Source organism: Montipora foliosa, chromosome 6 (genome assembly GCF_036669935.1).
Source record: "Montipora foliosa isolate CH-2021 chromosome 6, ASM3666993v2, whole genome shotgun sequence".
Taxonomy (NCBI): Eukaryota; Metazoa; Cnidaria; class Anthozoa; order Scleractinia; family Acroporidae; genus Montipora; species Montipora foliosa.
In genome coordinates this window covers 5,938,660-5,966,159 of record NC_090874.1, presented here as the reverse complement: position 1 = coordinate 5,966,159, position 27,500 = coordinate 5,938,660, and the positions used below count along the sequence as shown (strand labels likewise).

Below are 27,500 nucleotides of genomic sequence, written 5' to 3'. Positions count from 1 at the left end.
CGGCCATGTTGGTGCCAAAACAATAGCAAAATGTAGTCTCAAAAGACTTTTTTGCTATTGTTCTTTCCACCAAAATGGCAGCCGTGACGTCAGCTACAATCAAAGAATAAATTAATGTGGTTTTTTTTTTTCGCCCTTCGTGACGATTCCAATCCAAGACGAAAATGTGCCAGTTATCCGGAAAAAAATGAAACAAAACAGCGCTGAAGTTAGGACAGAGAGTGACCACAAACTTTGACATTCTTCACAAGAGCGGTTATTTTGCGTTTTTGTCTTTTGCTCATTACACATGCAATTTCGTACATATTTTTTTGCGTTTTCGTTGCTTAAGCTGTCTTGCCAAAGCCTTGACGAAAATGTTGTGAGGCAAGTTGCACAAAAGACTCTCTAATGTAACGGTGCCTTAACGATATATCGGCACAATTAATCTATAACATATAAGAAAGCTCGACCTTTAATTCTTCGTACCTTCTCAGATTATTACTCGTAGATTCCACGTTTTTTAGAGCGGCTGTAGTCACCTCTTTTACCTTAGAATCAGATGAAAACGATAACAATGGTTTGATCAAATGAAAGTCAAATTTGCTTTTCGGGCAAATAGCAACACCTGCAAAAAGCACGAAGGGCCCCAATCAGAATTCTAATCCGTTTCATGTGACACCGTCAAAGCGCGGGAAAATGAGCGAGTTCAAGTCGCAATGGATCTTGCTTCTCATTGGTTGAAAAAGTGGGGCGAGATTTTTTAAGCCAATCGTTATTTGAGTCTTTTACCCCGACGGCATGCCTTCAATTTCTGTCGACACCATAAAATCCTCCTTAACTTAAATGGAGTACATCTTGTTTCAGTGTATTTTCGTTTCTCCATTTTCGGGTGGTAGCTCAACCTCGCAAATTCGCAAACTTTACTGATCCTAAAAAAACATTAGGGGGTCATGATTAATCTTCAAACGAACAGGGTTATTTAATATTTACCTTTTCTGCATCATCGGACAGCTTCTCTGTCTGCTTTTCGACCATGTCTTGAAACACTGACATCATCTCCTTGAAAAAAGTCTGTTGTAGCTCCTACATGCGCGTCAAAAACAGAAAACGACTGGAAGTGTTTTCAGTTGTTATTGGTTGAGGTCACTCTTAGCCTTTTTTACCATGGTAAAGGCAAGTTTACTGTAGTAAATTAAGGTGACCAGATTTTCACATTTTACGAGAGTAATCTGTTATATTGTGTTGGCAACGGTGTTAAGATAATAGCAAAGTTTACTGTAGTAAAGCCCCGGCTACACGTTCAACATTGTTAAAAACACTTGTTGTATCAACAATGTTAGCTCATGCAGCATGCATGTTTGATGACGTTTGTTCAATATTTTTTTGTTGAAAGAATGTTTTGATTTCGATCAAACATTTTCTCCAACATATAACAAATGATGAAGTGTGTAGCCACCCTTTTAACAATTTGTATTGCAAAGACTATTCGGGACAATCTCCAATCCGAGAACCACGAGCGATCCAAAATGGCGGAGGTGGACTAAAGTCACAACAGACTGCGACAAAATCATACCCTACTCTTTTAATTTGTCTAGTTTGCTTTGACCAAATGAAGCAACGCCATGGCAAAACCGTCTACTTTTGTCACTTACATATGAATTGAAAATCTGCTCGAGAAAATGTTCATGTAAACGATTCCTCTCCTTCCCTGGTGTAGTTAGTGCCTTACCTTCATGAGAACTTTCTGGTTGTTCAAAACAGAGTCTGCGTTGGTCACAATTTTTCCCAAAGATTGGGCCTACAGTTAAGAAAAGGTACAAATCGGTCAATAAAATTTTGTACATGTTAATAACTTAAACATAAGTTGGTAAAAAAAATGCAAACATTACGTTATGTATTGCTGTCATTGGCCAAAAAATAAAGAAAAATATTGTTTCTCCAGGCGAAAAGTAGCTCTTCAACACGACAGTTATTTTTATGAAGTGATTTCCACTACTTGCAGATATTCTAAGGATCTCATTAAATAATTATGAGTGTAAGTAAGGGCGTGAAGAAATTTGGAAAATGCCCTCTAAAAGCTGCAACTTAGTTTGAAAACAATTAACTATTACGACTAAAACATCTTGGTTTGCTTATATTTTGGGGGCGCCCAGGAATCCAGCAGGGCTTGCTTTGCGAATGCCCCACCCTTTCAGTCCTTGGGATACTTGGTCGTGGAGTAGCCTGTGTACAGCCGCCCGCTCTCCGAAAAAATATTGAAAAGAAGCTTCTGTGATTTACCGTTGGTAATCGTGTTCAATACCATGTGATTTTTTCCTGGAATGTGTGGAAAATGATTTGATTGGTTATCACCCTTCGATCATTACATCATTGAAACAGCGAGTTTTGATTAGCTTTTATTTCTATTTTTCCACATCAACACCGCGAGAACCAACGTGAGAGATTTTACGATGAGTTCGTGTGTACTTTGTGCAAAGTAAAAAGTACGAATAAAAATCTTTTTCATGGTCAGAGAGGTTTTTCTTTTAAAGTACGTGCAGAATTGTTATCTATGGAGTATATAAAAGTGGAAATAAATTCTTCGTACATTTGTAGGAATTGTTTGTGTCAGCGCTGAAGAAACGAAAGCGCACCTGACTTTGATTTCGGCTCGACGGGCGATAGATTGTTGTCGAAGTCCATTACTCGTCGCTTTTGAGATTCCAGGTGTTGGTTTTTCACCGCCTGCCTAGGTTATCCAACTGACTTTCCATTACTGAGCTCCATAAGGGTATATTTTGTTTAAGGATCCACTAAAACGCCATTCGCGTTACATGATTTTCGACGCCATTGCAGGCTAAGTTAATGATTCTCCTGTGTCCACCAGAGAAATCTACGCATTTCCACTACCCTCTCGATCCTAAGCAAATACGCGCAGAGGGCTCTATCCACAAAGACACCACTTACCAGGGGAGTGACAGGCAAGACTTTTACCGACACGGAAAATAAAACGGAGAAATCTACCCATTTTCCGACTGGGATTGCTATACGGCAACCCAGTAACAAATCCCACCCACTTTCCGACTGGGATTGCCATACTGGCAACCCAGTAATTAGTCCGTATTAAGATTACAAAAGCCCGAAGGTTTGTATCAAAACAGGGTCACCGGTGAGTTTAAACAAGAGGAACCAAGTTTACACTGCAGACATCATACTCACTTGCTCATGGGAATGCCTTTCGATCATTTCATCCAAACTTTCCAGCATCGAGTCTTGACCCTCAACAAAGGTCTTCACCATGGATGATAAATAATTCAACTGCAAAATACAAAGGGTGCACGCATTTAGTGGTTACAGTTAACTTGGAAAAAGATCTAAAGTTTCCCTTAGACCCAGCCCTTTAGTTTTCATTTCTGAAAAGGAACCATTGGAACCATTTAAACTAATGTATATTGTCAAGTCTTTCATATGTAGAGGCACTAGAGGGCATAACAGAGCTTCTATGGACATGGACGTCACACACAAGATTCAATTAATCGATTTTAAAAACAGCTGTGCAAAATACTGTAAAACAACGCACTTGTCCCAGTTTCAAAGACAAGACTTTTTACCTTTTCATTGAAAAACAAAGCCAACTGCTGTTGAAAAGCAACCGTGGATTGAACCGTGTCTTCCAGCGCTTTCATTTTAGGTAGAAATTCTTGGTCCAGGTGTGAACTTAGTGCCGAGCAAATTTTGTCCTAAGAAAACATTAAGACAAAAGTATACTTCTTGTTACAGTTTTAAAAGAGATGAATTTTAATTTTCCAACAAAAGGAAAATATTTAGTGACTTGCTTGAAAGTTGGGCAACAGATTATAGAGTATTCACCTAAATTTCTGCTGTTATCAAAACAGTTGTTTTGTAAAGTTTATGCACTGCTACCCAACCGTCTAGAACAGCCCAGTTAATAGCCCGGCTATGAAGACCCCCTTGAACAGTGTAGTATAACAGATGTTAAATAAAGTTATAAAACTCATTAATAATTCATGCCGGGAAAACAAAAGAAATGTTTTATTAATCAATATCTGTATTTCTGATACAGCTTTCTCTTCATTTACATAAATGTTTCTTTCAATTTTAACGGTTAAAATGTCTTGCATCACCAAAAATACCTAGTGTACATTAACACTTAAATGCTGACATTTCATAAGCACAATACAATATTCGCGCCCGTATTGTATCAGATATAAAATGTCTCGCCTTCGGCTCGACATAGTATATCCGATACAATACAGTCACTCATATTGAATTTAGTACTTAAGCTTGTGTTACATCCAGTTGGTAAACTTGTAAATAAAATTAATTCCATCTATTTGATACCTTGTTACTTTGAACTGTACTGGATATCTCTACATGCCATTTACTGCAACCATCAACTTGCTCCTTTATAAAAAGAATAATTTTTTTTTTACCACGGTTGGAATAAAAATAAAACGACGATCTTGAGTTAATAGTTACTGAGCATTAATCAAAACTGCACCTGATCCTTGAGAGTGATTTCAGACATCTGCGTAACAACACTATTCTTTAATGTTTGCATCTGATTCTGAAGCATCACAGATTCCTCTGACTTCTTGGACACAAGGCTCCCTGACCAAAAAGGAATTCATTTGATAGTTCGTAAGTTGACATTTAGTTACTGAGTTTTTCATAATTTTTGCGAATTCATCCTCAAGTTCCAATGGCCAAACTGCGTTTTGGCTTCCATCAATCAAACTTCTGACGCCAACCACGGATGACGAAATCAATTGATACATTTTTAACCCCCCAATCAGCATCTTTGATTCCCACGGTACATTCGTATATTCAAACTCGACGACGATGGAAAACCATGGAATCTGTATGGATCTTTTTACTGAAGAATTTCCGAAAACATATCCTTAATGGTGTTCGAGCTGTGAACGAAACAAAAACGCCAATTCTCTTTCCAGAGGCGGAGTCGATTTTCCCGGGCTATGTTCAGAATTTGATTGATGGAAGCTAAAACACAGTTTGGCACTTCGCGTTTGAAGGTAACAAAATTCCGCATAATTATGAAAATGACAGTAATGCCAACTTACTGTGAGATTTGGCCTGCATGCACACTGTATTGTCCTTCATTTTCAGATGTCTCAAAATAAACAGCCTTTACATACCTAACGTTTTCTTTAGTGCATCAAAAAACACAATATTTTCTCCTTGAAACTGGTTCAAGTTCTGCTTGGCTCCTTGGATCAGCTGTTTGCAATCTTTGCCAAATGAGTCTCGCGAACTCATATTATGAGCCTCCACACCACGTTTACGATCAAGTTTTAAATGAAGACCATCCACGTCACCAACACTATCCTGAACAACACGCAGAAGGTCTGTTGCTTGTAAGTGCAAGTGATGTTCGTTTCGACTGTGCTCATCAATTAGGTAACGATTCTGGTCTCTCTCTGCACAAGTTGTTTTTAGAGTTTGTTTAGTCTGGCGCAGGGTGAGATTTGTCTTGTTAAGCTCGCTCTCTTTTTCCTCCAGCTCGACACATCTAACCTCCAGTTCTTGTTGAGTATCCGTAAAAAGGTCAGATAATTTTCTGAATTCTTCTTCAAGGGCTGAAATCTTAGCTTCTCGATCAGCGTTAATCTCTTGTTGTGCTTTAATCTCCTGTTGCATAGCTCTAAAAATGATAACAAGACTGAATAAAAAATGCACGCGAGATGTGAAATAAAAGTGTAAATAATCAATGAAATAAACAGAGGATGCATACAAGTAGTTTTCCTCTGCAATGTAAAAACCATCCTTTCCTCTTGCTGCTAAGAGGTCCCTCTTAAGTTTCTCAATCTCCTCAGTATATTCCTGAAAGTGAAATGAGATTTCTTCGAATTAGTGTGAAACTAAGAGATCTACAACTCCGCAATTACTGTAAAGATGCACCGTTACATTTAACAACACATCATACATGATAATACTACAAACATAGCTTCACTTGAGTGTAATATCAGTGATAGCAAATTTGTAACGTAAAGTGTACCTAGGAGTAGTAAAATTAATTGTTATTATTCCAAGTATTTAATTTAAAGACTTTTATAGGCAAAAGGTGCAGATCAAGGTAATTTGGGTTTGTTAACCTACATTTACAGTATCTGCATGGCAATGTTCTACTGGGATCAAAGATTTCAACTGTTTTGGGTTGAAGCAATTGAACAGAGTACCTGCTGAAATTTGGTTAAGTGGAAATGCATTAACTCCTAGCATTAGTAAAAAGATCAACCAAAACACATCTGTTTCTTATCACTGAACATGACAAAATGCAATCTACTAGAAGCAAAACTGACTTTCAAGAATTGTTATCATTCTATAGCATGATCTGGTTGGAACATGAGCAAAGATACAAACCTTTATCAAAGTTTTTTTGGTAAGCTTCTGGTTGACTTCGGGTCTGTTCAGGATATTCTTTGCACGATGGGCATAATCAAGAGTGCTTAATGTTTCCTTGATGAACACCATAACAGCAGGCATGAGTCAAAAGATAATAGGCAAAATTTTGCAATAAACTATCATGGATTGTTCTTCGATAACATTATTACTAAACAGAACAGTGTAAATGGTTATGGCAGAGAATGCAGATAATTCATGAAAACTTATGCAGATAGAGGAGGGGGCTGTAAGAAATTGAGCAGTTCACAATAATATGGCCTGATGCGACATCATTCATGAGTCAACAATAAAAAAAATCATTGCATTAATGTCTGTGGTCCTATCTTTCCTCTCTGTAGAATTAACTTCCATTAAGAAATTCGTACCTCCAAATTGCAAAGAGCAGGTGAAATAGTGGCAATGATGGATGTCTTTGTTCTACCACCAAGAGAATCTTGGAGAAGTCTTGTCAGTTTACTTTCCCTGTCGAAAAGATCGACAATGATTGTGGATCTATTCACATTTTTCAAATGTCCTGTTGAGCGCAGACCCTTTCGAACTGAGCTCCTTTTTTTGTACCGTTGCATCATTACATTGTAATAAAATGTTACTTATAGTTAATACCCATACTGTCAAATCCCTGATATATACAGTGTAAACAATTACGGTGAATAAATTAGCACTTTCAGATAATGTAGTTCCTTACAACCTGGGTTACATGTATATTGACAACACAGTCAGTTCTAATGGTTCTTGGCATTCAACATTAAACACAGTTTGCACAAAATTACCACTTGTGAAAGAATAAGTTCTCTCTCTGATCAGAAACACTTTCATTGATGGTTAAACTTTCTCTCTTTACCTGTAAGGTATATGTGGTGCCCTTTCCACCAGTGATGTGATTACCCTTCCGAGTGTCAGTAAACTCTGATTAATTGTACCTAAAACACATGGAACACATTTATCATCGTAATGTAATCACAGCACTAGCTTCACTGTAAGTATGTTCTGACAACTGGACATCGTGAGAAGGGTAGTTAAAACTTTAGAATCAATTGCAGGAGTCACCACTCCAAAGTGCTTGAATCACACTCACTCTTGACTGTGTATTGCAGTCATCATAATGAAAGGGACTAGAAGCTGTCTATGATACACATGTACAGCAACTATACTATTGAGATGTGATAATTGATTTTGTTCTGCACAATGTCAACAAACACCTCTTGCTGTGAAAGGACTTGACTTCTTACCAGCTTCTCTTAGCCTTTTATCTACAGCTCCTGAGCGTCCAACATTTTCACTTCCTGCTAAATCCACCTGGAAATTAAGAGAAATGTTGTCAAATTTTTCCATTTCTTCTCATTTCTTGACAATTTAATTTAAAGACAATTAAACTTGCCTCAAATTGGCATTACACATTTCATAACATAACAGTCAAGTGTTCTGGTGAGCCACATATAACAGCTAAACTAAATCAGAGAAGACAAGTGACTTTATAAAAGTCTAGCAGACAATTAACAGAAGGTGGGTCCTAACCCAGCTTTCCATGTTTCTATGTAGTAACAGTCAAGATATGTCACAAGTGACCAGTTGTTTTGACATTTGAACTGAGTATTCAAACTATGGGAACCAAAGATACTGATTGAATGGTTATGTCAAGCATCAATGGACCTTGACATCCGTGGCTTTGGGTCAACTCTTGGCTTGGCGTCAGAAGTTTGATGGAAGCCAAAACACAGTTTGGCCATTGGCGCTTGAAGAAGAGATTCCGCAGAATTATGAAAATCACAGTAACAGCCTAGCTCCCACAAGCCTCCTACAGGTATATTATCTAGTAGTCAGCACTTGAACTAGTAGAAAGAAGAACTTGCAGAAAAACTTGTAAGCTCGACTCTTGCAAAGGAGTACTTGGATCTTTTATGTGCGTATCCCAGAGCCACTATTAAAAAGCGGGGTCTCCATGAAGGTTTGCAGGGGCATTGCCATGTGTGTTTTTGCTTGCTTGCTTCTTTTTGGTCTCTGGAAAACCAGGATCTTCATTTGTTCTTACAATTATTTCCTCCAGAAGGAATACTGAGTTTCTGAAACACACAACTCACAACAGGTTGAACACTTATTTTGACATGGCCACCAATCCAGAAAACTCAAACTTTGAACCTTTGTCCCGTCAGTTCAGAGGTTCTTCTTTTGGAGGCTCAGCGGGTATGGTGCTAGAATTATTGACTGCTTCCATCGTAAATGCAGTTTGACTCAGGACACTTCAACTTTATCCTTGCTAGCCACTACACCTTTGGCTACGTCCAGTTTTTCTTTGCAGGGCACAAGTTTGTCAGTGGCCTCTTCCAATGCACAATTACCAGCTTCTATAGGCACCAGTAGGCCTATTTTGGTTTTTCCTCTTGTTAATATGTTTGCCTCGCCAACAGTTTGCCCTCAAGCCTGTTCACACCAAACTGTGCTTCAACTTTTTCCCTTCGGTCATCGTGCCCATCCCCCTTGCCGTCCCTACAGCAGCTGTTCATTACTGCAGAGCTCGGATTCTTGCTGGTTCCATACAAAAAAGTTTCGCAGATGGTTAAACAAGGCATCCGCTTACCAATGTCCTAAAAATCATTGCTTGATTTCTGAAGGGAACCAATCTGGTGGGTAGTGTCTTGTTCGGGACATATCATCTCCTACTGGTGCTTGTGTTTGTGGGGGGGAATCAGCCCTGAGGATTACTCACTTCAATATATACAAGTTAGCTGCATTGTTGGGATGTTCTGCAAATTTGGTGGGGGGCCCCTGATGGCCAAGCTTTGTATTGGGTCTGCATGTTGCAACATCACTGCCCATCCCAGTGGCTGGTGCCTTCTTGGAATGAAATGGTGGTCAAGGTGTTGTGTGGACCTGGCCCTCCCTTTCAGTCTGAGGTCTGCCCCATGTGTCTTCAGCTCTGGTCAAGTAGATTCTTGGACATGGCTACCACATGTCTGGCCTTTTGCATTCCCTGGGTGGTTGCATTACAGCCGGCTGTCCCCAGTGTGGGTGGTTTTTGTCCATTGCTTCTTTAGTTTTTACGGCTCTTGACTTACCTCTTCACTCTGCAAAGTGGGTGGGTCCTACCACTTGTATGTACACCTTGGGCATCAAATTTGATTCTGTCCACCGATTTGTCCACTGACAAAATGGATTCTTCCCTTAATCTTTTCCATAATTGGTCTTTGTATCGGAGGTGTACCAAAGGACAACTGCAGTCCCTTATCAGTTGCCTGCGTCATGCTGCCAAAATGGTTTGGCTTGGTTGGGCCATTGTTCACCACATGATAGGTTTGCCTCAGTGTGTCCTCCTTTGTTGGGTGCAGTGAACTCTTTCCCATAATGGTCTCATCCCATGGCTGGGAAGCCTCCTGGTTTGTGCTTTTCTGATGTGGCAGTGAGCCTGGGGTGTATATTTTAAACTCTCATACCTCTACAGCCTCAGATGTTGTGCATCTCGTCCGCTCATTTCTGGTGGCGGCTAACGCTGCTGGGCTTAAATTTCATTTTAAGTGCTCAGCACCTTGTTGTTTTAGGCAGCGGAATTCCTGATGCCCTGTCTCATTTAAAGTGGCCTTTCGTCACCTTCTCCCGAATGTTGACTGCCAGCCTATAGTCATCCCAACTCCCTGGGGCAAAGCTTAACTTGCCAGGCCTGGGAGGGACTGCCTTGCCCTGGGGGTTGGCTTCTGCTGTGCACTGCACTTGCAGATCTGCTTGGCTTTGTTTTGTCAGTTTTTGTTCTTGGACCAGACAGTTCCTACTGGTGGTTTGCCATGTCCTGCTGGTGGGTGGACCCTTCCACTACTCATCTCTCCTCCTAGCTTTGTTTATCTTCCATCATGGTTTGTTTTTTAATTCATTCCATGCATTTTGATCTTGGCCTTCCAGACCTATTAGTTGGCTGCCTGTTGTTGCTGCATGTCCTGCATGGGGTAAATCAGACTCAGAGATCAACTGGTTCCTCACACATTCCTATTACATATTGCTGGATACTAGTTATATACGAGTCCCTGCCCCTTTTTGCAACCGAGATAGTGTGATGTTCTGGGGTGCCTCCACTCTTGCCTACTTTCATTTTCTCAGCTCCATCTGGATCTGCAGTTTCATTCATTGCTGGCATTGCAACAGAACTTGTTTGCCATTTCGTTTGCTTTGGCATACTTCCATTGTTCTTGCAAATTGCATCTAGCAGTCTACTTCTGCCCCCACAAGTCTCGCTGGGGTTGTGGGTACTGTAACTTGGGGTGCTTGCCTGGGTAAGGATGGTCCCATACCCTCTGGTCCACAGGCCCTTCACTCTCCAAGCACGTGCTTGCTTGGTGGATGCCTTCGGAAGGTGGACTGTGACTTGGTTACCAAGATGATCTCCTTGCTGCTAAAGAGAGTGCTGCCTCCTCTCTCACTACCTTTACTGCACCTACACTGAGTACCGTCCAATAAATTGGCATGATAATAGTGTTTTAAATCATCATCATTATTAAATACTTTATTTAAATTAATTTCTTCCTCTTCCACTGAAATGTCTTTCTGAATCAGTGCGACTGCTTTGCTTGCTCAAGTCACTGTGAATCTCTCTACAGGTTTTTGCCATCAGCTTAACATTACAACACTATATAATGTACCCTACCAAGTTCAACTTGCCAATCTTCAACAGTTCTTCACCAGTGACAGAATTTTCCTTGATGTGAATGGTCACGGAAAACACAGAGTGTGATCGACTAAAACAGAGACAGTACATACATGAATTGTACAGTATATATATATGCAGGTCAAATATTAAAAGATTGAAAGAAAAAGAATATTAATCAGTCAAAAACTATGTTCCCTCTATTAACCCATTGACCCCTGGGAGTGAGACTAACAGGTTTTACTCTGTCTAACGCCAGATGATTTTACTCATCAATTGGACGCATCCTAGCTGGGCACCTGAGGAGTAAATTAGTTAATACTTGGAGTTTAAAAGCTACAGGATTAAAGTCCTTTGGATTGCTGAGCTTTTGTAATTTTCTTTGCATAAATATAAGCGTCTTAGTACCTTGAATGTGCATTCATCAGTGTGGCAGCAGTTTGCCGCTTTGCTCTGCCTCGCTCAAGGACACTGTAAACGTCATCTTTATCATGAACAACAAGTTCCTCGAGTCCTTGAATGACAACTGAACCCTGAAAGAACATATTGTACCAATAGTACTCAGTGAAGAGGAAAGAAATAACCTCACATGTAGGTTCCTTTCTCTAGGGGTATCTGTGGAACAGACTGATAGTACTTAATAATAACAAAAGCCACTAAGGGCGTAGCCAGCACTGCTGCAGCAATAATGCCTGATGAAGAAAGAGTATTCATTTTCAAAATTGGTGATTTTCCTTTTTCTGGTGAAAATGGAGACAAACACCACCTTGGTGCAACCAACTTTTCCTTCTTCCTCAAGGGTTGCATTCTTACCTTTCGGGCAGAGTCTTCAAAAAGACGCATTTTTTGATTGTCCAAGCTTGGTGACAGTAAGTCAAATAACTCCTCATTGTATATTTCCAGGAATGAAACTCGGACAGAGTACTCACACTCCTGAAGAAAAAGAGTTTTCAGTAATTTATACTTAACAAAACATCGCATTTCTATTTGGTCAATGACAAATGTATAAATATGTGTAGGTCATAAGATCTTGCTTGTGCATTTCATGATTTATGGTCACCCGTGATGTTTTGAAAGTTCTCAAATTGTCCTCACCTATGGCTTGTGCAATTTTGAGAACTTTCAATTGACATCAGTCGTGCAGCTGCCCATAAACATGTATCACGAAATGCACTTGCGATCATTATGACTTCCTATACATATTATAATTGTATCATTACTACTTCCTCTTTATTCTGTTCACAGAATTCAGCAGGATTTGGATACCTTGAATGTGGAGATCTGGTAGAGATGCCCAGGATGGCGCCAAGGACTATTGCAGATAGTATCATTATATGTCGATTGTGCAGTCACTAATAACAGTAAAGTCCATAACTTGCCAGCATTAAATAACCTCATTTCGACCACATGCAAGATCACCTGCTTAAGTAGCCTTTTTGTGAGCATTCAATGACATTCTAAAAACACTTTGTGTGCTTACAATTTTTGGAGTTTTTAAGTCACTTGATTACCCACCGAAAGATTGTTAAGGTTTTCCAACAATTGATGCATGGTGCGTGGAATTATTCCAGCCGATGGATCCTGCATTTAAAAAGGAAAGGAAAACTTCACATACATGTATGTACATGCCAATAACAACTGAATGGATAAGTGCCTTTCCTAGTTGTGTGATACATGTATACCCGTCAAAGAAACAAAAGCTCTTTTAGGTATTTTAGTCAGGCAAACATTGACTAAATAGATAGTGTAACATTAAGTAATGTTCATCCAAATGGCAAGACAAAAGACCTTTTACCATTGTTTGCATCTAAGCGTGGACACATGACAGGAAAACATGTTCTTTAAAGTTTGAGTTTGGCATCTGTTACGCAAAAAGTTGAAACTTTTGCGAGTGATAAATCAAAAGTATTTAAAGCATACTTTATCAGATTAGGGTCTTGAAGTTTCTTAGAAAAAGTCTTTGATGTCCAGTCCTCTCGCCATTCAAGGAAAACGTGCATAAACATCTCTCAAACTTCGAATGATTGAAGACAAAAGCTGTCATGTTTGCAGCCAATTAGAGCCCGTTTTCCCGTCACATGTCCATGTTTAAATGAAAACAAAGGTATTGTTGCAAGTGTTGGTTTGTGGGTGTGGCAGGTCAAGGTCACTAATATTAGTAGAGACTTTTCTCTTGCAGGGCTTCCTCACTTGCATCAGGCTCAGTATTTTCAACTTGTTTTGTTATTTTTTATGGGTCTTTGCTTAGTAGAAAGAGTACCAGTAAGCTGTTCGAATTGCACTGTCTTCCTCACTTGAAGAAATGGGAGAAAGATTGTTTGACCAAAACTAACATTCTTGGATCAGGAGTTTGATCCCCAACAGCAATCTCGTACCCAGAGTCGTTTTCTCTTCTGCGCACGCTAGAAAGGGGAAAGACAACTCTGGGCATGAGATTGGCCCCAACAGCTTTTTGCGATCTTGTTACCCACCTCCTCCCACGAGCAGTCATCTTGACTTCTCTCTCCTTCCATGGTGTATGTTTTTCCTGTGCCTGTCTGCCCATAGCTGGAAAAAGAGCAAAAACTAGATGCTGCAACCATTTGAAAGCCAGAAAAGATAATGGATGACTAGACTTACGCAAATATTGTGCAGTTATATCCCATCAATACTTCGTCCAATATTGGCACAACAACTGAGCGATACACGTCCATCTGCATAGCTTCAGGGGCAAACACCCGATCAAATGTGAATGTTTTGGTGGTAGTAGACAAAGATGAAGTGTTTCCAATGTCTTGCTTAACGACAATTTCCCGTTTAGCAGGGTGACATTTAACCACTGATGGTGAGCACTCTTTGATTTCTTTTCCATTCCTTGGTCTGTAATAAACAGAACATCAGTTGCATGAACATACAGTACACTTGTATACAGCTGTCCACTTGGACAAAAAGGATTTTTCACCCTAGAATAGAATTAGGTGCTGATGGGAGTAGCAAGGCCCTCTAGAGAATGGAAAGAAGCTGTTTTAAATGGACTTGATTCTTGCAGCATCACAGACAGGCTTTGGCTTGCAAGCAAGCAAAGCAATTCCACCGGCTAGTTACTTTACACATACCAGTATATGTACAAAGGCAAAAGTTACCAAAAGCATTCAGTGAGGAAGACATTGAACTTAGAGGGAACTTAACTGCCTCGATGAGTAGATTGGTAGACTATGAAAAGTAAAGTGAGTTAGTAAACTAGTGGAGTGAACTGGTAAATCAGGGCCCAATCATCACTGAGGCAAGTGACTGGCCAATCCAAGTTACATGGCAGGACTATTTTTGTCTTCTTTTATAATAACTCACTGAAAAACTATGTCCCCATTAAATGTTGATTTGGAACATTTTGGGATAATGGGTGACAGTCTTTTTTTAGAAAACATGCTTATTTTTGTCAGATTCCCTTTCATTAAATGGACTACAAGTTTAAACTGTAGGCGCTTTCCATTTAACAGAACTGACAGGCCAGACCGGGCAAAAATTTGGAAGGAATAACTCTACAACACATTCAAATTAACACACTTCAAGGATCATATATACTCCTACAGAAGAATATCATGCAAGTGTTCCTTCAAATGGTTGCATTTTCTTTGCAAAGTGATGGGTCTGGCCGGCCAGTTCTGACAAAAGGAAAGCGCCCTGTGATCAGAGGCAAATTTGATCAAAGGCCAGAGCATTTTTATTTTGCCCTCTAGATAACTACCAGTAACTGAAAGCTGTATACAATCTTAAGAAAAGTTTAAACTACATAGAGGCATTTGAATTCAGCAACTCAAAGATCAAAACTCCGTAATTTGGATATCATGATAATTTATAACTAGTAATACCCAAAGGTTCGCGATCGCAAAATACCGGAAACCGGGTATGCAGTTGGGACTTTTAAACTCTAGATCTTTCGAAAAGAAAAGGTATATAGCGACGTTCTCTGCATCGATCTTTAATTAAACGAACACAAACGATTGTACATGACGTTTTTACTGGATGAAACTTGGCAATTACTCTCTCGAAGCGGTTGGTACAAACGTACGTACATGTACTGTGGTGCCATTTTCGAAATGAAGCCACCAAGATTACATTGATCAACAACTCATTTTAGATGCTAAAATATCTGAAATGTCTGAACGCAAATCAGGGCACCCTCCCCTGACGTACTCCTTTCTAATGTCATAGATCGATCGACGAGTAAAATCTACAACAAAACTTCACACATTTTTTGTGAACAGCGAGCACCGATCCAATCTTACCGACACCGGACAACCACTTGAATGTTCTTTTCCTGGGGTGCTTTGCCTTTGACCATCTCGATCTCACAATCTGAAATAATTTATGCCTTTTTCCGGAATCAGTTTTTCAAATAAAATACTTCAGAAAGACCAAACACTATTGAACACACTGTCTGTTGTCTGTTCCTCTAAATTCTCGTACTCGGTCCGTGAACTCGTTCGATTTGGATTTCCGAGCCAAATTTGAACGAACCAATGAAATGCAACATGCTAAATCACGTGGGAATGAAAACTTTTCCCAAGGTAAATTGGGGGCATCGCATCAGCCAAGTACTTGATGTAAGAACTCACAAAGTTCGTGCAAATGTTTCTCTTAGAATATTTTTGAATGAGAATTTTAATATTATTGAGAAATGACATTTGTTTTCCCGTCCGTCAATGGTACGGTGAAGCCAAAAGAAAGGAGTGGCCATGTTGCTGTCCATTATGACGGCTACATTGTGGTTTGGGGAGGCTATAGTAGAGTACGTACGTATATAAATTTGCTACCGCATGCAGGTTAAGCCTTACTTTGGGCAGTGGTTTATGTTTATATTATGAAAATATTAGCTTTGATTTGGAATTTCTGAAAACAATAGCTTTGTTTTTGCAGTTTTCCAAGTCTTCAATGATAAAATGAATATTAGGGTTGTTTAATACAATTGCATATACGTAATGGTTCAGTACTGATGTATTGTATATTTTTTATTTTTCCATTGGCGGAAAGGGGAGCTTGTGTGGGTTCATTATTTTGTGTCAATTAGGTTAAGTCCTCAATAATGATTATCACTACATTTTTTATGTTTTTATGGCATCACTATTCACTATTCCAGGGGTGGGGGGTTAGGGACAGGGGGTGGGGATAGGGGTAAAGGTTACCATATCTGAAACAACCTAAACCTTTACAAAAATGGTAACCTTAGGGTTGAGTTTGATGGCTCTCTAATTAGAAACAAGAGGTCTTTCAATTCCCTTGGTACTCCCGCTTTCTCCTCTTTTAACCCATTGACTTCCTAGGTGTGAGACTTGCAGTACCGTACAAAAGGAAGTTGACAGTCTTGACTCGACCCTTGGTACTCCCGCTTTCTCCTCTTTTAACCCATTGACTTCCTAGGTGTGACACTTGCAGTACCGTGCAAAAGGAAGTTGACAGTCTTGACTCGAAACTCAATCCGTGACCCTCGATGCTTTCAAGAATTGAGGATTGAGATTTAAGGGTCGAGTTTCGAGATAAGAGAATCAAGCATCAAGGATCAAGTTTCGAGACTCTCAAATTTTTTTTTGAGGATCTCAATCCGAGATTTCGAGGTGAAACATAACTTCGCGAAACAATAGCATAAGACAAAAGCTTTTGACAGGCGGACTCTTTATTTGCAAACATGCAGCATCAAAATCTTTTTCATGATCGCTTTTACTGTATGCTCTTTTTTTTTATCACCCCTCATGTTTTTTTGACTTCAGTGTTTATAACTGCTGAATTATTGGGCACTGAAAAATTCTAGGAAACACATTCACAACATTGAGAATGATCTTCGGTAAACAGAAAGGGTCGGGGGCATCTTGAACTGAACTTGCCATGTGTAAACAAACTTGAATGTAAAATCAGGTTAAATTTCATGAAGACCATTACAGCTGTAAAACTTATTATTGTTAAAAAAAACCCTTGTTGATAAAAATAGGCTTTGTAATTATATAAGGAATCTACACATGCCAATACTTATTGCATGAATGTTTATTTGTTTGTGGTCTCTCATATCAATAATTGTCTCATACCTTTTTGCGTTTGTATTGCTGTGAAATTCCTTCAGTAGGAATTGACTGACATGTACATCATGATTTACATACTGGTAGCTTGTTATTTTCCTTGTAAAGGTTGAAGTTAAGAACCAAAAGTGTGACACTTGGCTAAAATTGAAGAACATTTGGTATTTTGGGCACTGTCCCAATCCGCTGATGAAGAAATGAGCTAGTACTCACTGGACTACGCAGAGCTACAAAGGACGTGTTGTACATTTTTTTATCGCTGTTTGACAAAGCTGTTCAACAAAAGCGAAAATAAAGGAGTTTTCAGAAAGGAAATGGGCTGAAAATTGCTTGAAAAGGTTCTAAAAATCTTGGTTGTAAACAGTAAAACGTGTGTATTTTGCCGACTTGGAATTGGGTGATATTGTGCGGGTTTCCTTGAATTGTGTGGTCCCGTGCGCGCACACCCTGTCAGGAGCACTGCAAAGAGGAAACACTGAAAATGGAATCAAATACCAAATCTGGAAGCTAAGATAGGCACTCATTGGGTAGTGCAGTAGGCTGGTATTGTGTAGTAATTATTTTTGCAAAATTAATTTTCTTTTACTGTTTATTGTGTTATGCAAGTTTGTTGTCGTTCTTGTGTTCCAGTAAATTACGAACAGTTTGATGTTTTCACTTATTAATTAAGTACCGTATTTACTCGAATAAGCGCCACCCTTCGATTAAGCGCTGCCCTCGAATAAGCACCGCCCTCGAATAAGTGCTGCATCTGGGACAAAAAAGTTAATAAGCACCGCCCTCAAATAAGCGCCGCACTGCCGATGCGGCGCTTATTCGAGGAATTCCGTATAACCAGGAAAAACACTATAAAACAATTTTAAAACAGCATTGGCAATTTATTTTCCTTAAATGTGATGTTCTTTAGTTCAAAGTGACTGTATTTCTCTGCTCGGGCGGTAAGCTCTCTTTCCAGAATTCTTGCTATGCGAAGCTCTGATGTAAACTGAACGTTGTAAATTGTTCGACAACAGGTTTCTTTCACCGTGTGAATTTCTCTCATAATTCTACATTTACTATCAGTTTAGTATCAGTTCATAGGAATATTAACAGATAGAAAGTGTACCGTTGAATAAAAATATAGAAAAAGTAAATTTGTTTGGTACAATGTTTTAATAAGCACCGCCCTAAAATAAGCGCCGCACGTGTGGCGCGAAAAATTAAAGAAGCGCCGCGGCGCTTATTCGAGTAAATACGGTAACCCTTATTGGATAGGGTTGCGTTGGTACCTGGATGGGAGACCAATGGGAAATTTTCGTGACGAAGATATCTCATCATTTTTTTTACTTGATTTCTCTTTTTGTATTTGGTTTTGAAAGGCTTTTCTGTAATCTTCTTTACATGTTTTTGATGAATGGTGATTGAGTCCCCAGACAGTGCTGTTACGAAGGGGGTGTTGACTCACAAAGTCTTTGAGCAAGAATGCCACTGATGTTAATGCCATTGTTGAGGTTGACCATTGTTCTTTCAAAGTAAAAAACCCTACATTAGGTTCGTAATTCATGCATGCGCTGCAGGCCTACAATCATACACTCAATCATACACTCATACACTCACTCACTCACTCACTCAGACAGCCCCGATGACAATGGGTATTATATTGCACTTACATGTACAGTTCCACTATCCACAAAAACTACTAGTGTTTTTACCGAATGCCAAAAAACAAAAAAATGCTGAAAATGGTGAGAACCGCAAAATGCAAGAGATACTAAAATCAGAAAACCAAAGTTTTTTTCCCCAAGAACCAATCTACATGTAACAAAGGGCCAAAACTAAAAGTCACAATGTCCGTACACCCTCCTGTCTCTGGCGATCTGTCTGGCAGTTAAACATCATTCAAGTCCTGTTCTCATTTAATTAATATTGGATTTGTACTAAAACCTCTAGTTGAAATTAAATTTCTGATTTGTTACAGAATGAACCTGAGCAGGCATTTCCAGGGGTTTATTTTTTAACTGATGACTATAATCCAAACGAGGAGGTGTGGCTCTTCTGTATTGAAACTTCAAGATGGTAAAGTGGTACTTATTTGTTGTATAATTTATGGTAAACTTTATTGGTAAAATCATTCAGTGTATATATCAACATCATTGCGGGCACAGCCTAGGCAATGTGGATTAGGATATAAAATTATAATTGTGTACACGTTGTATAAGTCAAGTTGACATAAACCTAAGATAATGAAAAGAAGTGAAAAATACACTCCTGAATAAGATAAACATAATTATACTAAAAAAAGTCTCATTGTTCATGTACTTAAAAGTACTTACTATTATTATTATTATTATTATTATTATTATTATTATTATGTCTCACACCATTCATAGATGTGGGTGGACTTGTTGCTCCAGAGCATCAAGCTCAAGCTTATGATGTATATCCCATCCCATCCTTAGGTGTCTCGGCTCTTTCGCAAGATCCTCGCTGTGCCCAACAAGCCCCCTTTTTTATTAAAAACTCATTGACTCCCAGGTGTTCCCCACTGACAAGTAAAATTGTCTGGCGCTTAACAGCGTAAAATACTAAGTCTGGCCGGTTTAGGCCAGTTTGGGTGTCAAAGGGTTAAGTAAAGCAATCATTCCAGATATTCAATCTTCTCAGCACATATTTTCAGATGTTTACTCACTCTTCGAAGTGCCCCAATCACAACTGCGATAACAGTTACTTTTCTTCAGATCCAGAATTTTTGTATCTTCCACTTTTAGGCTGGTCCTGATAATGTTCAATCTTATCCTGTTGTTTTTCTGCTACCTGTGTGTCAAAAAGACGTGCCTCATCGATGATGGAGCACACTTTTTCCATCTTTTCCAACACAACAATTTCATATATCAGGTCTCTTATGATCCAAAATAATGATGATCCATCTAAATTCTAAAATCCCACAAGATATTTGGGTGGTCGTTTTCCATCACTGCCTGCAGAAGATGACTTAGGCCCTGTTCAGAGGTTATTTTTATGTTTTCTGAAATTTAACAACCTGCAAATTATAGGTATTGCATTGAAACAAGTGGAGAAGTACCGCCTCCCACGTCAGGCTCATCAGCTTGTGTGGTTGGTAATTCTATGTATATTTTTGCTGGACATCGCAATGATGGACCTTCTTCAACTGTGAGTTTTTTCAACTTTTCTTGGGTTTGGGCACCAGAAGCCAATCATTTTAAAAATTTGTTTTAAAAAGCCTGTTTTGTTTAATGGTAGGTTTATGTGCTGAATCTAAGAACTTTTAAATGGAAGGATCTGACCAACCAGATCAAAGGAAATCCTCCTTCAGAAAGAGACAAACTCTCTTGTTGGACACACCGTGATTCGTAAGTAATACCTTGTGGTTTGACCTGATCATGTTTACTTGATTGAAGCATTCCAGCCTCCCCTCACACTATCTTGTCGATATATCAACATCTTATCCTTCATACCCCACCACCTCTACCTCAGGGGTGTAGCGTGAGATTTTGAAGGTGTACGCACATGAAGAATATAATGTCTCGGGCGCCGACTCCAAAGCAGGGGGGTCTGGTGGCATGCTCCACCAGAAAATTGTTTTCAAATGGTAGCCTGTTTGTCTCCCTATGGATAAACGTTGCACTTGTTTTCTTGCACTTTCGTTTCATTAAAAATTAATTGTCACAAACTATTAGCATTCTTTCTTACATGTACACTCAATGACCTTGAATCTGAACCTTCCACACGGGTGAAACTCGAGTATAATTTATTTTCTGTTGCATCAGATCGATTTGATCACAACTTTAAGCCTTTCACAGCGAATTCCATATGTGTAGTACGTAAATTACCTTGCTGTGAAACGTTTTGTTGATGGTCGTCTGGCCAGAAAATCAAATGCATGTTAATGATGACAAGAGTTACATTTCCACCCCTCTGCTAACACACACAGTCATTTGGTCAATCTCCCAGATTTTAGGAGACACGTGACCAGCCTGAACCAAGCAGGAGGATCTTTGTCATCAACAACAAAGGACGCAGAGAAGAGAGACACCCTGAGTCCAGGCATTGAACCTAGGGGTACAGGAAAAGTCTGCTACAAGCCTAGAAGGCCCATCAGGCCGGCTCTTATCTCCGGTTTCTGTAGCATGAAGCGACTAGCAGTATTTCTACTTCCCCCTGGATGGGATGGTAGTCCATCGCAGGGTTACCCCCAGCATTAGATTTGCCGGTACCCACTTATACACCTGGGTGGAGAGAGGCTCCGTGAGAGTAAAGTGTCTTGCCCAAGAACACAACACAATGTCCCCGGCCAGGACCCGAACCTGGACCACTCTATCTGGAGTCGAGAACACTGACCATGAGGCCACCACTCCTCCCCAATTGAACCCAGGACAAAGATGAACTGATGACTGAAAATGGCCATTTTTAATGTTTATGTAGGATTGTGTATTTTGGTGGATATGGCACTGCTCCAGACCCTACGGCAGTGGATCAATTCAATGGATACTTTACATTGAACACCAACAGTGAAGAGGAGTATCTGCCAGTAAGACCACTCTCATTTAACTCTTGAAAAGGTTTTGATGCAGTTAAATGCAGTTTAACAAAGATAGGGGAGCTGTCTGGGGGTAAATGAAGTCCTGCAAAGGACTCTTGTCTGTAACAGATGTCTTATAACTTGAGCTCTAATAATAGTGATCTTGACCCTGGATATGACATCCTGGCACTCAGGTTGTTAAAAAGTAGTATGGCAAAGAACAGCCCCATAGAACTTTACACTCACTCACACACTCAAGTGCTATCATGAATCGTAAAGTTATTTTGCCCTTGCTATAAAATTTTTACATAAAAAGAATGTGTCCAAAAATAACATTGTTGTCTTCCAGCAGCAGCCATCTCATAAATGTAAAGGAACTGGAGTTGCATTGAAAGCAAATATGGCTGCAGATCGAAATAATGATTGGGCAAAAGAAACTCTGGACTGTCAAACCATCTTGAAGTTCGTTTTATTTCTGTGGGGAAGCCACTTTGCTGTCCCTGCAGTTCATTCATGGCCTTTGACCAGTGAAGCTATTTTGTTCAAAGTGCCCTTTAACTACATGTAACATTAAAATAATTATAGTTGATCAGCAATGTTTGCAGAAGGTTGATCCATTTTGTCAATTAATTGGAAAGTAGTAGGCTTTGTGAAATAATTACTTACTTTTTGATTGTAAATTGCCATTTGTGTAGTCGTCCTTGTTGTAATCATGCAACTTTATGATTTCCAACCCAGACCTACAATTAGGTGTGGTTTTTACCTTTTATGCTAATTATTAATATGCGATAATTATGCTAATTATTAATATGCAATAAAAATATTACGATTTGTTGAGTCAATGTTTAAAAATATTTTTCTAACATAATTAATTAATAGTGATTCTTTAGGCTACAAGAGGCTGGAATAATCATTTGTATCTTCTGGATACAAATGATTTGACATGGAGTCAACCGAAAACTAAGGTACGTCTAGCAGATACCTCAGTTGCCTGCATCACAGTCATGGATGAAGCATTATGCTAATATGGGTACTAACCTGATGTGTATTTCTAACATTATCATTTGGGAAATTTGTAGTAGATAACATATAATCATTATTTCATTCTCTGTTTTGTTCTCCTTGTTTATAAAATTCTTTTTTACATAATTTCAAATCAAATTCTTTCTTCCATGAATTTAAGTGGAGCCTGAAGATTGTCTGTTTAAGCAAGTTTATTTAAACATTGGCTGTCTCCATAATTTTCTTTGTCTTCCTATTGAATTAATTCACCTATTAATTTGAGATTTGTATCATGTCTAGGGCATTTTTATAGTTTTCTCATAGATCTGTATTTTGGGAAGCAAAGTTGATCTCATTTTCAGAATTGAGCACTATTGTTTTGTTGTGTAACAGAGTAATGATACGAACTGCATTTTATCGGGATCAGCTCTTCTTTTACTCTTGTAGGGTACAGCTCCCACTCCACGAGCAGCGCAGGCAGCTGCTAAACTTGGAAATGTTGCATATATCTTTGGAGGAAGACACATGGTAGTATTTGAATATTACATGTATTAACTTATTATAAGTTGAAAATGAAAACTTAGGACCCAATTGATATTTTGAAATAAAAACTCACGCTAAGAAGTCATGACGTTTCGACCTCTCCGAGGTCATTTTCAACTTGTTTCAACATATTTATGCTAATTTGGAAAATTTAGAAAACTTACTCACTTGAAAATGACCTCGGAGAGGTCGAAACGTCGTGACTTCTTTGGGCTAGTTTTTATTTCAAAATATAAATTGGGTCCTAAGTTTTCATTTTCAACTTGTTTCAACATATTTATGATAACTTATTATACAACCCAAATTATGGAATAACAATAATTAATTATTCGTTAACCCATTGACTCCTGACCCCCCTCCCCCATTGACAAGTATCGTCGTGACAAGTAAAATCTATTAAGGCTCATTTCCAGCAGTCAATGGGTTAATTATTAATTAATATTAATTAATGTTAATTAATTATTACCTTAAGGTCATCATAGCTTTAATAACACTGCTAATAATTTTTATTTCAATACACACACCAAAACACAGAATCCTAACTACTGAACTATCTGCAACAGGTTCAGATATCTAATATAACCACTGATTACAATTAAAGTACAACTGTACCATGTTGATGATTCCAGTCAGATGAGGGTTCAAAAGTACAAATGGTCAAAGCATGTGCATGACATGTACGCGCATGTGCTAATGTCAGTGGTCATCTCAGTCAGACGTGTTGGAGTTTTGGTTATTTTTGTCAATTACATTTCCTTTTCCAGTTGATGAATTTTTTGGGTGCTTAATATGGTCTGAAAAAAAGAATCCGGCTTTTAGTGTGAATATTTTAGTCTTTTTTTTTGTAATTATCTTAAAAATTGATTTCTGACATCGTCTTATGAGGACTTGCTTGCTCATTTTCAAAGGAAGGTGTGTAAAATCTATTTTGTTGGGCTAGTTAGACCATATCATTGTGTTACCAGGGTGATGGGTTTTGCAGTTGAAATATCACACTCTGGTACTTGCCTTATTAATTTAGTGGTGGTACTGTAATACTTCTTATGTGAGAGATTGAAGGTGGTTTGGAGAAGGCTAGGCCTGAGTGTGTATTTTATTTAATAAATAAATTTAAAAGGAGGAGCACCAGTTTGGCATTGTACTTTGATCAACTTCATCGGCACAGAAGTGAGCACACTCTCATTGATACCCTTTCAAACAGGAACAGCGATGGAATGATCTGCATTCCCTAAACTTGGATTTTTTTGAGTGGAGTGACAGGTGAGCACTATTTACTATCATTTTTTATTCTTATTATAAATGATGACAATAATGATGACCTGTATGTAAAACCATTATAAGCCTTTTTTCAAGGAATAATCAAACAGTGGGCCACATTCCACACATCGATCTGCTAAAGGACAAAATGGGAATCAGGAGCTTTCCTGTCCATGTACTGCAGATTTATTCAGAAAAACAAACGTTGGCTACGAACCAGAATTTATTAGTATAGTGGGTTTAATTGGTTATGGTAATTTTTTGTCAGAATTAGTACCACAGGAAGTGTTCCTCAAGGTAGAACATGGCACACACTCTCTGCTGTGAGTGACAGACATTTGTTTCTTTATGGTGGCTTCAGTAATGAGGAGGATGCCCTAGGTAAGTTCCTCAAATAATGTTGCCATTGTTTGTCAGCGAAGAGAGGTAAATTAAATGATCATTGATGTAAAAAGTAAAATTTGGTAAAAAAAGAAATAGCTTGTGTTGACTCCCCAACTTTCAGGTGATTCTTACATCCTGGATACTTCAACAATGATGTGGTTTCAACTGCAAGTGCCATCATTCCAAAGGTTTGTAGGGTTGTCTTTCAAGCCTATACTGTTGGCTCAACTACATATGCTGATTCCAAGTCTGCATAATTAGCTTTAAAGCGTCAATGGCGTAAAAAAGTCCTTGCGGCACTGGTGAAACAGGTGCAAGAATAAAAAAAACTACCAGTAATTTGATAAATCTCTTCTTTTAATGCTCCATACTGTATTGATGCCTTTTCCCACTCTCTCCCACCCTAACAATATGTTGAAACATTTTGGACCTTCCATATCTATGAGGAATGCAACATTGCACAGTGTCCAGAGTGAGGAAGCAAATGAGTCTGAAATGTGTTAAATTAATTAAGGGTCCCAACATTTATGACCTTCATTGTAGTCCCACGTTTTCAATTTGACCATCGCGCCCTGACTGTGTGAAACTTTGTTACAGACCAGGAGCAGGAAAGGTGCAGCGGTGAGAGCAACAAAATGACTTCCATTAATGTGGCTCACTCAGGATTGATTCCTGGACCCGGCGACATGTATACTTGGGTTGTGTTTGTCGATTCCCCACTCTGCTCTGGGAGGTTTTTCCCTCTGGGTGCTTTGGTTCCTGTCTCAAGAATGAACATTTTAATTTGATTTGATCTGTGTTTTGTAGTGTTCTCAAATTAAAATCGAGATTTTGCCCTTGGCTGCAACATCTTGAAACTAAACGTAGAGAAGGAGGGCTTGAATTTTGAGCTCGTATTAGAACTGAGATTTTGTCGATCTTATTCTTACTTCCAAGGGTTTTCTCTGGGTAAGCTGGATTTACTTTCTCAGCGATATCAACTCTCAGCTTATTCCATCTGGCTGTGGTGCTGTGTTCCAAGGTCAGCAGCACATGTACAGCTCCTTTTGTCTGACCTCATTGGGCTGCCCCCTCAGCAATTCAGTCTCTGTTTGCAAGCCAGATCTATATTATCATTTTTGATTATCTGCTTTTCCTATGTAGTCACAATGTTATTATTACATCAAGTGTCCAAAGTCTGCCTATTTGATCGTGAGGATACCAGATGAATGATTTATAAGTAGTAAACAGGCCAATAATTTTCCTATTACAAAAAGCTTATCAATTTCTGTTTCTCATTTTTAGTGTGCCAATGACTCGTATGTGGCACACCGCTTGTCGCACAACTGTACCTGGAGAAGTTGTGATTTATGGAGGTTGTACTTCATCAGTGTTAGGGGAAGAGCCGGTAAATACATCATACGTCTATTGTGCAAGTTTGGAGGTTGTACTGTAAGTTATGGCCTGCCTTTTCCAGTTCACCTCAGGCAGAATAGGCCTTAAATATTACTGATCTTGCAAAAAGGGGGAGCTGCAACTTCTAGTACCACCCAAGGTCTGTAAGATATTATTTTGTTTTATTTTTTTCTCAATGCGCGAGCGTGCAGAAATTTTCTATCTTGCCTGCCAACCCGGGAGGAATCCTAGCCCTGGTTGTGTGAACTTGTGTAATAACCTTAAACTCCATTTTTTGACAGCAAGTTTGTTTACATAGAGATTGAAATAAGTGTTTCAAAACAGATTTTTATTAGACAAGAGGTGCGGAAATAGAATTCTAATAAAATTATTTCTCTTTGAAACATTCAGTTTAAGTCGCTTTTACTGCATTCGCTATCAAGCGTGGTGTGAGTCAACAATTAAAAAAGTGATTTCAGAGAGGAAGTTAAGTTATTTACCAGCTTAGGGTCAGTCTGTATAGCAAAAGACTTTGGCCTTGGCCTGAGCTGGCAAATAACTTACATGTATAATATATTCTTGGGTACTCAAAATCACACAAGAAAGGTCATCTTGAAGTTAAGCAGGCCATACTCTGTGATATGGAGTACTTGTAAATTGACCAACCAGATTGTGTATTGTGAGATATAATAATAATAATAATAATAATAATAATAATAATAATAATAATAATAATTTATTTCGAGGCAGGAAAAGATAACCCTAATTGGTTTTATGTGAAACAGTGAGTCTTAATGCTTATGATTCTTGTGGAGTCTTTCATGTTGTAAGTAGAAATATTGATGTTTTTCAGGGACACACTTCCAGTGTTTTGATTTTCAGATTCACTCCCCAGCCTCTAAATCGGTGAGGACCTTTATTATAGACACACTGGCAGGCGGTCACTGTGTTTTCCAATGAATAGCTTTTGCTGTGAGGATAAAATAAATATATTGAATTCTGTAATTCTATTGTAAAAAAGGACAGGTAAGAGGTACCAAATTATGGGTCACTGTTTTAATTAGACAAAGTTAAAAATAAAGAATTATCAAATGGGTCCTGTCATAATTTTCGGGCTCAATACCAGGTACCTCTATAAAGGCTCCTGCTGTGGACCTTTTGAGGCTGAACACCTTAAGAGGTACCAAGTCTGCTTTTTTAACCCCTAAAAGGATACGATAAGCACCCCAGTCCTTTTTATATGGGAGTCCCCTCCCACCCCCCCCCCCCCCCCCGGCAAAAAAATCCTTCAGTGCAGTAATGGTGTGGTTAGTTTCCGTTGATACCAAAGTATTTTTGAGAC

General features: G+C 38.9%; 2 protein-coding genes across 3 annotated transcripts in view; one reads left to right on the top strand and one right to left on the bottom strand.

Annotated features, from left to right (window-relative positions):
* LOC138006476 (kinesin-like protein KIF11-A) overlaps positions 1-15,524 on the bottom strand; it is a 29,568-nt gene extending 14,044 nt beyond the window's left edge. The window contains exons 1-20 of the mRNA XM_068852818.1: positions 15,298-15,524; positions 13,652-13,891; positions 13,504-13,579; positions 12,548-12,613; positions 11,846-11,965; positions 11,441-11,565; positions 11,033-11,123; positions 7,635-7,701; positions 7,247-7,325; positions 6,771-6,867; positions 6,364-6,459; positions 5,735-5,823; positions 5,139-5,644; positions 4,484-4,593; positions 4,324-4,386; positions 3,573-3,701; positions 3,181-3,279; positions 1,712-1,780; positions 973-1,065; positions 469-530 (exon numbers count right to left, since the gene is read on the bottom strand). Coding sequence (XP_068708919.1) covers positions 469-530; positions 973-1,065; positions 1,712-1,780; positions 3,181-3,279; positions 3,573-3,701; positions 4,324-4,386; positions 4,484-4,593; positions 5,139-5,644; positions 5,735-5,823; positions 6,364-6,459; positions 6,771-6,867; positions 7,247-7,325; positions 7,635-7,701; positions 11,033-11,123; positions 11,441-11,565; positions 11,846-11,965; positions 12,548-12,613; positions 13,504-13,579; positions 13,652-13,891; positions 15,298-15,353 — 2,333 coding nt within the window. The 5' untranslated portion in view covers positions 15,354-15,524. The remainder of the gene's footprint in view (positions 1-468; positions 531-972; positions 1,066-1,711; positions 1,781-3,180; positions 3,280-3,572; positions 3,702-4,323; positions 4,387-4,483; positions 4,594-5,138; positions 5,645-5,734; positions 5,824-6,363; positions 6,460-6,770; positions 6,868-7,246; positions 7,326-7,634; positions 7,702-11,032; positions 11,124-11,440; positions 11,566-11,845; positions 11,966-12,547; positions 12,614-13,503; positions 13,580-13,651; positions 13,892-15,297) is intronic.
* The window catches only part of LOC138006483 (kelch domain-containing protein 2-like), a 62,790-nt gene that overhangs the window by 34,525 nt on the left and 765 nt on the right, over positions 1-27,500 (top strand). Inside the window, exons 2-13 of one of the 2 annotated variants that reach the window (XM_068852836.1) lie at positions 15,650-15,800; positions 19,037-19,134; positions 20,112-20,229; positions 20,320-20,429; positions 21,502-21,607; positions 22,489-22,563; positions 23,048-23,128; positions 24,345-24,403; positions 24,669-24,781; positions 24,906-24,972; positions 26,069-26,171; positions 27,012-27,064. In XM_068852836.1, coding sequence (XP_068708937.1) covers positions 15,690-15,800; positions 19,037-19,134; positions 20,112-20,229; positions 20,320-20,429; positions 21,502-21,607; positions 22,489-22,563; positions 23,048-23,128; positions 24,345-24,403; positions 24,669-24,781; positions 24,906-24,972; positions 26,069-26,171; positions 27,012-27,064 — 1,094 coding nt within the window. In that variant the 5' untranslated portion in view covers positions 15,650-15,689. Of the gene's footprint in view, positions 1-15,649; positions 15,805-19,036; positions 19,135-20,111; positions 20,230-20,319; positions 20,430-21,501; positions 21,608-22,488; positions 22,564-23,047; positions 23,129-24,344; positions 24,404-24,668; positions 24,782-24,905; positions 24,973-26,068; positions 26,172-27,011; positions 27,065-27,500 lie in introns of those variants that run through there. The other variant, XM_068852837.1, reaches the window with a different exon arrangement.